Source organism: Bos mutus, chromosome 4 (genome assembly GCF_027580195.1).
Source record: "Bos mutus isolate GX-2022 chromosome 4, NWIPB_WYAK_1.1, whole genome shotgun sequence".
Classification (NCBI taxonomy): Eukaryota; Metazoa; Chordata; class Mammalia; order Artiodactyla; family Bovidae; genus Bos; species Bos mutus.
Genome location: NC_091620.1, coordinates 10,707,920 through 10,720,672, shown reverse-complemented (window position 1 = coordinate 10,720,672; position 12,753 = coordinate 10,707,920). Strand labels below are relative to the sequence as shown.

Sequence of the window (12,753 nt, the reverse complement as noted above, 5' to 3'; positions counted from 1 at the left end):
GCTTATTTAACTTACACGCAGAGCACATCATGCAAAAAATGCTGGGCTGCATGAAGCACAAGCTGGAATCAAGAACGCAGGGAGAAATATTAATAACCTCAGATATGCAGATGACTCCACCCTTACGGCAGAAAGCAAAGATGAACTAAAGGGCCTCTTGATGACGGTGAAAGAGGAGAGTGAAAAAGCTGGCTTAAAACTCAACATTCAAACAACAAAGATCATGGTATCTGGTCCCATCACTTCATGGCAAATACATGGGGAAACAATGGAAACAGTGACAGACTTTATTTTCTTGGGCTCCAAAATCACTGCAGATGGTGACTGCAGCCATGAAATTAAAAGACACTTGCTCCTTGGAAGAAAAGCTATGACCAACCTAGACAGTGTATTAAAAAGCAGAGACATTGCCAACAAAGGTTCATATAGTCAAAGCTATGGTTTGTTCAGTAGTCATGTATGGATGTGAGAGTTGGACCATACAGAAGGCTAAGCACCAAAGAATTGATGCTTTTGAACTGTGGTGTTGGAGAAGACTCTTGAGAGTCCCTGGGACTGCAAGGAGATCAAACCAGCCAATCCTAAAGGAAATCAGTCCTGGAAGGATTGATGGTGAAGCTCCAATTCTTTGGTCACCTGATGTGAAAGCTAACTCATTAGAAAAGACCCTGATGCTGGGAAAAATTGAAGGCAGGAGGAGAAGGGGACGACAGAGGACAAGATGGTTGGATGGCATCACCAACTCGATGGACGTGAGTTTAAGCAAGCTCCAGGAGACGGTGAAAGTTAGGGAAGCCTGGAGTACTGCAGTCCATGGGGTCGCAAAAAGAGTCGGACTCGACTGAACAACAACCGGGATTGTTGAGTGAAGGGAGAAAGGAGAGAGAAAACCCCTGAAGATGTTACAGTGCAATCACGGTGCCCCAAACTGGTGAGCTCGAGTCCTTTGAAGAGTTCATGTTACTTAAGAGATAGGTAACAACAGTACTTTCTAGAACACAACATCAAGGAATTAAAATTAAAGCTACTGATTATCTCTAATAAGCCATCATTTTCTTTTCCTTCTCCTGAACTTTCTCCCAGTCGATGACTAAATCTGGTCTGGAAAGAGAAGACTGGAGCAAAACAATTATCCAGGAAACCTACGTCTGAAAATATAGCAATGGTTGTTTAAAGCTGGAAGAACATGAGCAAGACTAAAATCTATATAATTTTACTTATCGTGAAACACTAAACAACCAACAACAAAAAAAATGTACCTTGCATACCATTTCTACAGAAACCTCTTCCCTCCCCAGCCTCCTCTTACCTGGTTACTACAAAAGACACATAATCTTTTAAATCAGTGCTTCTCAAGCACTTGGAGAAGCCGAAGCAGCAGTATCAGCATCACCTGAAAATTCTTTGGAAAAGCAAATTATGGAGCCACACCCTGGGCCTACAGGCTCCAAGAGTGGGGCCAGAAACCAGGGGTGGTCCAAATGCTCCCTCCCTTCAGGTGATTCTGAGGCTTCCTGAAGTTAGAGCAAATAATACAAACGTAAAATACCCAGGATTTCTGATAGAACAAAACAATCCTTAAACGGCTGAAGTGACAGAAGGTGCTAGGGAAGGAAAGTCTATAATGTAAACTGTGCATTATTAGTTTAGAAACCATGTTCTTTCTAGACTAAGACCTGGTTAGTAATAGCATGAAGATGGTACCTTCCAGATATTTCAGGAGTGCCCGGCAGCTATTTCCATGAGCAGATATCAGAACGGTTTTACCACGCAATACTTCAGGAGCAATCCTCTCATTCCAATAGGGAAGGAGTCTCTCCAGAACATCCTTTAAGCTCTCGGATCGTGGCAGCTGATCCAAAGGCACATCACACACTTTATATTTCCGGTCGTTGTAGATTTCATGGTAGTAAGGATGGGACTCCTCGATGGGAGGAGGGGTCACGTTGTAGCTCCTTCTCCACAGCCTCACCTGCTCCTCACCATGATTCAATGCCATCTGCTCCCTGTTGAGACTGATCAAGGCTCCGTAGTGACGCTCGTTGAGACGCCAGGAGCTCTCCACAGGAACCCACTCCTGCCCCAGCTCTTCCAGGATCAGCCAGGCTGTGTGGATAGACCGGTTCAGGATGGATGTGAACACGAGATCAAACTCAAAGTTTAGTGCTTTGAGTTGCTTCCCACAGTTCCGCGCTTCCTGCAGTCCATCACTGTTGAGTTTCTGATCCACCCAGCTACAAAAGCGGTTCTCTTTATTCCAGGCACCCTCTCCATGTCTTAACATAATCAGTTTGTACTTGGACATATTGATGGCTGAGCTTCTCTAGGGCCAGTGTTCAGTGACAACAATATATCTAGATGGAGAAGAAAGAAGAAGTATGAAAGTTACATGTTTCATTCAAATGACTACCTGGGAGTGGAAGCACAACTTTCCAACAGCAAGTTTCTAAAATACACTGGAATGATTCCTTGAACTGTTTTGACATCAGGCATCCAGCAACGCATACACACTATGGCACATAAGGGCAGAGTCTACAGATAATTACATGGAACCTAGTTAGCTGACTTAAATTTTCTGATGGTTAGATAGTATACGTTAATTGGATGACATAAAACAACAGAACACTTCATTCTAATGGCATGCTACATTTCCATCAGATAAAAAGGCAGTTCCTGCTTACAGAAGAGACGATTTAATAGAATGAGTTGTACATGTCTAAAATGATGACTTTAGAACTGGGAACTCCCAGCTTTGAGAAGCTGATTCAAGATGGAAGGAACACCCTTCTCATTCTGTTTTCCCTCTGGTGAAGAAAGAAATATTTACAGTCTTATCTTATTATAGAAGTTATTAAACATGCTAATTCAATAAACCACATTCAGCTGGTATGTAAATCACCGAGTGGAGAAAACTGGCTCTTCAATGCCATAGTCTACACCACACACACAAGAAAATCTAAGTTTCAACATTTAAACAATACTAAGATGATTCTGAAAGAGATGGAAATACCACACCACCTGATCTGCCTCTTGAGAAATTTGTATGCAGGTCAGGAAGCTACAGTTAGAACTGGACATGGAACGACAAACTGGTTCCAAATAGGAAAAGGAGTTCGTCAAGGCTGTATATTGTCACCCTGCTTATTTAACTTCTATGCAGAGTACATCATGAGAAACTCTGGGCTGGAAGAAACACAGCTGGAATCAAGATTGCCAGGAGAAATATCAATCACCTCAGATATGCAGATGACACCACCCTTATGGCAAAAAGTGAAGAGGAACTCAAAAGCCTCTTGATGAAAGTGAAAGTGGAGAGTGAAAAAGTTGGCTTAAAGCTCAACATTCAGAAAACGAAGATCATGGCATCTGGTCCCATCACTTCATGGCAAATAGATGGGGAAACAGTGGAAACAGTGTCAGACTTTATTTTTTTGGGCTCCAAAATCACTGCAGATGGTGACTGCAGCCATGAAATTAAAAGACCCTTACTCCTTGGAAAGAAAGTTATGACCGACCTAGATCAGATCAAATCAGATCAGTTGCTCAGTCGTGTCCAACTCTTTGCGACCCCATGAATCGCAGCACGCCAGGCCTCCTTGTCCATCACCAACTCCCGGAGTTCACTGAGACCCACGTCCATCGAGTCAGTGATGCCATCCAGCCATCTCATCCTCTGTCGTCCCCTTCTCCTCTTGCCCCCAATCCCTCCCAGCATCAGAGTCTTTTCCAATGAGTCAACTCTTCACATGAGGTGGCCAAAGTACTGCAGTTTCAGCTTTAGCATCATTCCTTCCAAAGAACACCCAGGGCTGATTTCCTCTAGAATGGACTGGTTGGATCTCCTTGCAGTCCAAGGGACTCTCAAGAGTTTTCTCCAACACCACAGTTCAAAAGCATCAATTCTCCAGCGCTCAGCCTTCTTCACAGTCCAACTCTCACATCCATTCATGACCACAGGAAAAAAACCATAGCCTTGACTAGACGGACCTTTGTTGGCAAAGTAATGTCTCTGCTTTTGAATATGCTATCTAGGTTGGTCTAAATTTCCTTCCAAGGAGTAAGCGTCTTTTAATTTCATGGCTGCAGTCACCATCTCTAGTGATTTTGGAGTCCCCAAAAATAAAGTCTGACACTGTTTCCACTGTTTCCCTATCTATTTCCCATGAAGTGATGGGACCAGATGCCATGATCTTCGTTTTCTGAATGTTGAGCTTGAGGCCAACTTTTTCACTCTCCACTTTCACTTTCATCAAGAGGTTTTTTTAGTTCCTCTTCACTTTTTGTCATAAGGGTGGTGTCATCTGCATATCTGAGGTTATTGATATTTCTCCCAGCAATCTTGATTCCAACCTAGATAGCATATTCAAAAGCAGAGACATTACTTTGAGCAACTGAACTGAACTGAAGATGATTTCAACCAACCTTAGCATTCAATATGGTAGTCACTTAAATAATCTCTCACCTGACTCAAGATGACAGTTTTTGGCAGAAATAAATCTGGATACAAAACAAGCTATCAAATCAAGCAGCTGAGAGATGCTGCCTGTAGGAACAGATTACCAGAAGCAGGTCTGCAGGAGTGAGAGGAGCACACAGATAGGGAGGCCACAGCTCCTCCTCGCAACCCTTCAGCTGTCCTATCCATGCCAGCCACATCGCAGAGGAAGACTCTAGTAAGGTGGGACAGGCAACCCTAGAGTGTTCCTGAACCCCCTAACTGAAGCTGCTAGCCCAGAAATCTGGACCCACTCAGTCCCCTGGAGAAAATCTGCAGCCTGGCTGCACCAGCCTGCCTCACTGGCCTTTCACCGGACACATCCACACTGACAAATGCTACTCGGTTTGTGCACCCAGCACTTTCCACACCAGGGGGCACAGATTATACAAACATCAGGGCCTGGTATTCTGCCATTCTTGGCAACTTCCATGAACTGGAGATACTCTGTCCCACTTAAACTGTGATTCGCCCACAGTTATATAATAATCAGTGATGAAGTTAATTGGAATCTGGACCTAATTTCTTCCTTTCTTTAGTTAATTCCGAGAGATTCTGAAGTCGGAGGAAAGTCTTTACAACAAAGCTTTCAATTTCAGAGGGTCAAGAGCGGACCTGAGGGAAGAAGCAGATGGAGATGATCTGCAAGTGGTTGAAAGGTGACAGCAGTTAGGTTTATGACCTTCCCTTCTCATCGGGTGTCAGTGAAGTCTGACCTTCATTTAGTGCATTGCAAAGGGAAGCATCAGGTTATCGGAAGAGCCTGGGCTCAGGACGCAGGTGAAGATACCTTGCAGAGCCGAGACTTTCCAGAGGGAGAACGATGCCTCTCCCCTCAACCCAGATGGGCATCAAGGGGCAGAAAACTCAAAATGGGATGAAAGGCAGCTAGGCAGTGTTTGGCTAGGTGATTACTGGTACCTGGAAGTGGAGTATCCATGAAACGAATGAAGCTCAAGCTTTAGGGCCCCTCACTTGAACAAGCTACTTCTAAGGTGCTGGGAGAGACCAATTAATGAATTCACATGGATGAGAACATGTATGTGTGTTTAATCAGCAAAACAAAGACACTTGGGTATTGTTTTTTTGAACAGCCCACCCCAATCCACTAAGTGCTAGAAGCTTCTGGCCCATCAAAAACTGGATTCATGCCCATGCAACATTTTATTTACTGCCCTGTTTTTGGTGGTGGTGCTGGAGGGGGATGGAGAAAAGAGAAGCTGTCAATGGTTCTCTACCTCAGCCCTTACTGTGTCTTGTCAAGCAAGAAGCTCCTTATAGCAAAGAAGTTATTTTTCACTTCAAATGAAGAGTGTGATGCACAAATATTGTAGGCAGATGCACCTCTTCAACATCTTTTGATGATGAACTATTCTGAGGGGGAAAAAAGTGTAGCAATATCATAAACACTCAGGCACCTATCACAAAGCTTTACAGTATTTTAATCAGCTCTATTTGTTTACTTTAAGAAATAAGACACTTTCTGTTTCTTCCCTCTCAAAATATATACACTGGAGCAGAGAAATAGTGCTACAGCCACAAAGACTCTACAAATACACCAGACCCTTATTATGGTGCACAGAGGGCAAACACAGGGTAAGATACTGAACTGGAACATCTACTTCAGGTCAATAAAGTCCCTTCCCTCTCTCCTCCTTGCTATCAACTAACCTTTGCCATTTAATTAATGGCTGAGTATTTACAAAGGAACTGTTGAGGTTTACAGCTTGCAATCTTTATGATTCAATCTCTGTAGGAGCTGGTAAGCCAAGTGTTTACCAACAAATACAACACTGCAGTTTCATTTAAAGTTTCAGGCAGGGACTGCAGATCTGTGCGGGGCTGCAGGGGTAGTGGGAACATTGCTGAACTGCAGAGAACATATGTGCTTCTCTGATGGATGCAACTCATGCACATTGACACATGGATGGAGCATCTGTATAATCTAGTCTTGCTGAGCTAAGGGTACCATTCTAGAACTTTTCTGGAGAACACAGAGAAGCTGAGGGCTGCTGGAAACAGAAGACTGGAAAGAATGCAAGACTCAGACCAGAAAAAACTTGTGGATTCTGTTTTGAAGAATAAATAATTTTTTTTTTTTTTTTTTGGTAACATGATCATTTCAGCTTAGAAGCTCATAGGAAAAATGAAAGGAGTAACTACTACTTAGCTCCAGCCCATTTCTCTGTGAGACTGAGGAACTGAGGTCTTCAATTTTCCAATTTTCAAAAGAACTGGAAATGTAATTTCATGTGATAACTGATACAAATACTAGCAACTAACTAGAATACATTTTAAAAAACATGAGCTAAACAAGACCTGTCTGAGGGTAGCTTGAGTCTGCTAGTGTATGACCTGTGACTTAAAGGGGAAGTTCCTCCAGGTCACAGGTGAATGGGAAGCCCCACCCCCACCTCCTGGAGCTGGTCAGAGCCCAGGCCTCCAGGCTCTAATCTGGGCCCTTTCTCTGTGGTTGTCCAGTGCACTTTTTCAAAGGACAGACCTGCTAATCCCCACATATGCCAGGCTCCCTTGTTCCTGACCCTCCTTTCACCAAACCCTTGCCAGTGCCTTGCAGAGTCCCAGCTCTGTAATCAAACTCCTACTCAACTTTGGACTCTTCTGGAATGTTTCCTCCAGCTCTCAACATTGACCAAACTGAAAATGAACTGAGCACAAAACTATTCGCAGGTGTCTGCTTTTCCCTTTAGCAGGGTTATTTGTGCCTCATATCCTGGGGTGGAGGCAGCTGATGGTCAGGGTCCTGCTCCCTCCCTCTTGATGGTACCGCCTGACCAAATGCCTCCACCCCCACCATCTTCTGGGCAGGAGCAGGGAGCTTTGATTCTGAGAGTCGTGCAATATTCAGCCATAGTTATCTTACCCTCATGTATTAGCTACAAACTTCCTGAAAATTGAGTACCCTGTTTAAAACCCTCAAATTACTTCCTGTTGATCTTAGGACAAAACTCAAAATCCTTAATGTGACCAGTAAGGCTTTGGTTTTATTTCCTTAACATACCATGTTCTTTCTGGCCTCAGGAACTCTGCATACTCTGTATTCTACACAGAACCCTTACCCATCATCACCTCCCCTCTGACTGCCACTTCAATCCCACTCTGGTTTTTGGACCCACTAGTCATCAGCTGTGTCCAATCAAAATGTAATTCAAGCCACATATAATCGGCTTTTTAAAATTGGTCATTTTAAACTTTCTAAAAGTCATATTAAGCAGAAAAAAGTAGGTGAAAGTTTAATAATTCATTTTATTTAACCCTTTAGTTTCAAAGGATTATCATTCTAACATATGATCTATATAAAATAATTAATGAGGTATTTTTTTTTCTTAGTAAGTCTTTGAAACCTGATCTGCATTTTATACTTAAAGCACAACTCACTTTGAACTAGCCAAGTTTCAAGGGCTCCATAGCCACCCATGACCAGTGGTTACTATATTGAATGGTATGACTATAGTGCTTAGTTTAAATGTTATTTCCTCTAGGCTGGTGGTTTCTCAAACTTTAATGTGCATTGGAATCACCAAGAGAACTGTTTCAGATTACTGGGCCCCATTTCCACAGCCTGAATGAGTAGGTCTGGGGTGGGTATAACAAGATTCCAAGTGATGCTGATGCTGCTGGTTTAAGGATGATGCTTTCAGACTTCTGTGTATGCCCTTCTTTCTCACCCATTGAAAGTGGTGAGGTGCCTTCCCAAGGCCCCCTGCTTTATGACATTGGGTACAGTTGTGATGGGTCACTGTGACGGATCGCTTGTTCCCCGTCCGTGTGCCCTGTAACCTGCATTAGAGCTGATGACTCACTGCCTATCTCTGGAACCCAGCATGACTCTTGACACATACTAGGTACTTAGTAGGTGTGTTGACTGAATCAAAAGACAAGCAAAAATGATTAGACTGTGTAATAAGGCTAAGCGTGGTGCAACGAGTATTCAGAATCGTGTCCAATTCTTTGGGACCCCATGGACTGCTGGATGCCAGGCTCCTCGGCCCATGGAATTTTCCTGGTAAGAATATTGGAGGGGGTTGCCATTTCCTACTCCAGGGGATCTTCCCAGCCACATCTCTGACATCTCCTGCATTGGCAGACAGATTCTTTATCACTATGCCAGATGGGAAGTCCAGTAGTTTTTGTAGTAACTGCCAAAGCATAGTACAGTCAGTGGGGAACATCTCTGGCAATCCAGTGGTTAAGACTCCACTCTTCTACTGCAGGCAGTGTGGGTTCCATCCCTGGTTGGAACTGAGATCTCACATGTCACATGGTATGGCCAAAAAAACATATCAACAGTCAGTTGGCAGGTCCAAGATGTTAGGAAGATTTAACTCAAGAATTCCAATGTATTTTATGGCAAAGGCAGAGCCAAGAACAATCATCCATCATATTTTTGTATCTGTTACAGTTTAGCATGTTCCTAAATGGCCTTAACAATATGCACAGAGAAAAGAGATTGATTTGTTCAAACACACAGAGGCACTAAATGAGACTGGAGCTGTCATCCAGGCCCTGTGCCTCTGACACCCATGCTCTTTCTACCTCATCATGGAAGACTTGCGAGTCTGGGTGTGAGCATCTAGGCTCACTTGGCTTCACTTCACAGGAGCATCTCCAGTCACAGCTTGTCTCTCCAACCCAGGCAGACATTTCATGAGATGCTCACAAACAAGGTGAGTATAAAGGAGGGCTCGGCGTGTAACTGCTCGTGTGAACCTCAAGGCACAATGTCAAATCAGGCACCAGACACCCCCAACTTAGAAAGAGGGGCCATGCTAAGAATTAAAAACTATTCTTTTTAAAGGTGCTCATTTACCCTCTCAACAAGGGTTATTGGCACTTGAATTAAGTGCTGATTTTCGTCAACGATTTACTTCATACCCCCAAGGGGCCACACAGGTCACTGAGTGACCACACTTCAGGGTGCCTTCCTTTTTAAAATATGATGTGGCTCAAAGGAAAAAAATACTAAGCAAACATATCTTTTACATGACTCTGCATCTCCTCTTCCTGCCCCTTCCTCTTGGCTGTTTTTCCCTTCCTTCTGGCCATTATTTTTTTAGTCGTCTGACACCTCCCTTGTACCTTGCCCACTCTACTGAAACAGTCTCTCAAAAGACTGCTGATTAGTCACTTCTTAGTAAGTGGAGACCATCTTCACTCAGGACTCCCACTGCTTTGACCCCTCTGAAGCTAAGCACTTCCATCAAGGGAAGAAAAATTCTTCTAAGACTTCAGGGCTGCATTTCTCCCACCTCTTCTACTGTTACGTCCTGGTGCTGCCCACCTGTTGGCAACAGTACTAGGATGGTGAAGCATGTATCATCACGTACCTTCCCTACCCAGGGATTGAACCTGGGTCTCCTGCACTGCAGGCAGATTCTTTACCATCTGAGCCACCAGGGAAGCCGGTATGACGCCATGGCCGCTACCTTTCTTGGAGTGCTCATCGTGTGCTTGGGACGATTTGAATTCTCAACCACCATTCTATGGACAGGTTACTACAATTACTCCTATTTTATAGATGCAGAAACTCAGGAGAGGCTAACTTGCCCAAGAGGACAAAGACTGTAAGTGGCAGAGCAGGAGTTCAATATCAGGCCAGCTGGACCGCAGTGCCTATACATATGCCCTGACCCACTCTGCTTTACTACCATATTGGCACCCAAGGCTCTGTCTTCCTACCCTGGAAACCCAACTTTTCTCATGACTTTAATTACATTAAAATGGATGATGTATCCATTGACAGCCCCAGATACTCATCAGTCTGCCCAGTCTGGTCAAACAACTCATTCTTCAAACATATGCTGCAAATCTCATTTGAACATGGCATAAAGCTAGGCCTGGGGGGAACAGAGAATCGAACTTGAATGATGCCTCCAAGGGACTAATGGGGGAAAAGTGACGTGTGTGTATCACGACAGCAGAAAGTAATCCACAGCATGAGAAAGCACTTGATGTATAAGGGAGACGGAAAAGGAGTTTTTTTGTTTTTTTGAATAATGCTTCGTGGACATGGCACTATTTAAGCTGGATTTGAAAGGATGTTTAAGATTTATAGAAAAAAGAAAAGGAATTCTGCTCTAAGGGAACAGTGAATAGAGGTAAGGGAATGGGTATTTATGGAGAACCATTCAAACTGGTTTGCCTAGAACAGTCTTGCTTTAGACCTGTTTCCCCAACATAATTATTATAGGGCCCCTTTCACACTTGAAAGTCCCATCTAGAAAATTATATGATCACCCTATACTAAGTATAGGGTATAATAAGGAAGTAGGAGGACACTACTCTAGAAAGATAAGGCTGAACAGTGGCCCTGAAAGGACATTGTGCCAAAAAACACAGGTTATTCTGCAAGTACTGGGACATCATTAAAGCTTTAATAATGTGTATTTTAGGAGGATCAGGCAGCATTTACAAGTAAGGGAAATGTATGTGAATACTTATGAATCTTTTGCAACTATTCTGGCAACATTTAATGAAGACTTGGGGCAGCATAATTGCTGTTGAAATGGGATGAAGGTAATGATGTGAGAGACACTCCAGCTTAGCTGGAGGCAAAAAAAAGGGGGGGGGCAACTTTTTCTGTAAAAGGTCCAAGAGTAAATTTTTTAGGCTTTGTGGGTGATATGGTCACTCTTAAAATCACTCAATTCTGCCACTGTAGCTGAAAGCAGTCATAACCAATGCATATATGAACAAATAAGGTTATGTTCCAATAAACATATTGGAACTTTTTGTCTTTTACATATGGATAAAGAAATGAGAATTTCATATAATTTCCATGCATATGAAATATTGTTATTCTTTGACTTATTTCAACCATTAAAAAAATGTAAAAGCCATTCATAGCTTGTGGGCTGGAAAGATAGTAGGCCAGAAGGTCTTAGCTTCCTAAACCCTGGTCTAGCTGAGATTACTGGATCTACTAATCACATCAGCATTTTGAACATTTAAGCATCCTGTCATAGGATAATCCCAACATTATTAAAATCACCTTATTTTATTCTTGGCCAGCACTGCAAGTACTGTGAATAATGGAATCCCATTCATAACTGTTTTTAATCCTTCACATAAGACAATACTGAGCACATTTACATCAGTCTGAGTAGTTTATTTTGCTTCATCAAATTACTTAATAATGGGTTCAAGACAGAATAAGGAAAAAATTATTCATCTTGTTAACCAACTTCAAAAATATGTCACTTTGACATGCTTTACTTTTATTAGACATCTTTATAAATTGTCACAGTGCTTCACACTTCAAGTGAACTTGAACTGGCAACTCATGAACAGGTGGGGGAAATTATAGGATAAAGTCCAGTCTCAGCTTGTTTTCCGTTTCCAAAAATTGAGTAAGAAACGTGATCAATGATAGAATATTGAAGCAATATAAAATAAGGAATACAGAGCCAGAGTTGCTTTGATCCAAAGCCTTCTCTTCAATAATAAATATTCAAATGCTCCCCTAGACCATTTGGAGGTCTGAATCCTCACTTGCAGCTTTGAATGACTCTCAACCCCACTGCATTAGGGAGCTAGCTCTACAGAAGACAGACTGGCTAGACTTGAGGACAGGAAAAAGAGAGGTTAATCAAGTTTCTAATAAATTAAAAAGGAACAGTTCTTAAGGGAAATGAAATCTGGAGCTCAGTTCCTAAGATTCTCCGAGCCCAGCTCAATATGAAAAGTTCAAAGATGCCTGTATTCAAAAGTACCTCCTGTTCCTCATTTATTACTTTTCCAAAAGCTTGATGGTAATTTTTCCATTTGTATTTGCATTATAAGAACAACTATTTTACCAGGAGCAAACTCTATTACTTATCGGTGTTTTCCAGACACTACTACCCTGTCATTCTCCAACTCTATACCTTCTAACAGCCCTGACTGACCCCATGTTACAGAGGTAACAAACCATAGCAGGTAGACCCTTATTCACAGGGAAATGTCCAGCAACGAGATGTGTGTGCGTGGGGCATGTGGCCTGTTCCAGCTGGCATGGCATCACTCATGTGCGGAATACCCATTCAAGACTTCTCCTTCCTATCTCTGGTTACTTATTCCCCTACAGTAGTAGCATTTGTGTCAAAACAAACCATTTCCACCAAATCCCAAAAGTGTGAAGTCAAGAAACCTAGACTTTAGTCCCAGCTCTGCTACTTAATGACAGTGTCATCTTGACTAAGTTATCTGCTGCACCTCAGGTTCCTTGTCCATAAAGATGAGGATAATGAAATTACTGT

At 42.7% G+C, this 12,753-nt stretch overlaps 1 protein-coding gene across 1 annotated transcript in view; it reads right to left on the bottom strand.

The window, feature by feature from the left end:
- Positions 1-12,753, bottom strand: part of BPGM (bisphosphoglycerate mutase) — a 33,319-nt gene that overhangs the window by 18,009 nt on the left and 2,557 nt on the right. The window contains exon 2 of the mRNA XM_005911173.3: positions 1,705-2,354. Coding sequence (XP_005911235.2) covers positions 1,705-2,305 — 601 coding nt within the window. The 5' untranslated portion in view covers positions 2,306-2,354. The remainder of the gene's footprint in view (positions 1-1,704; positions 2,355-12,753) is intronic.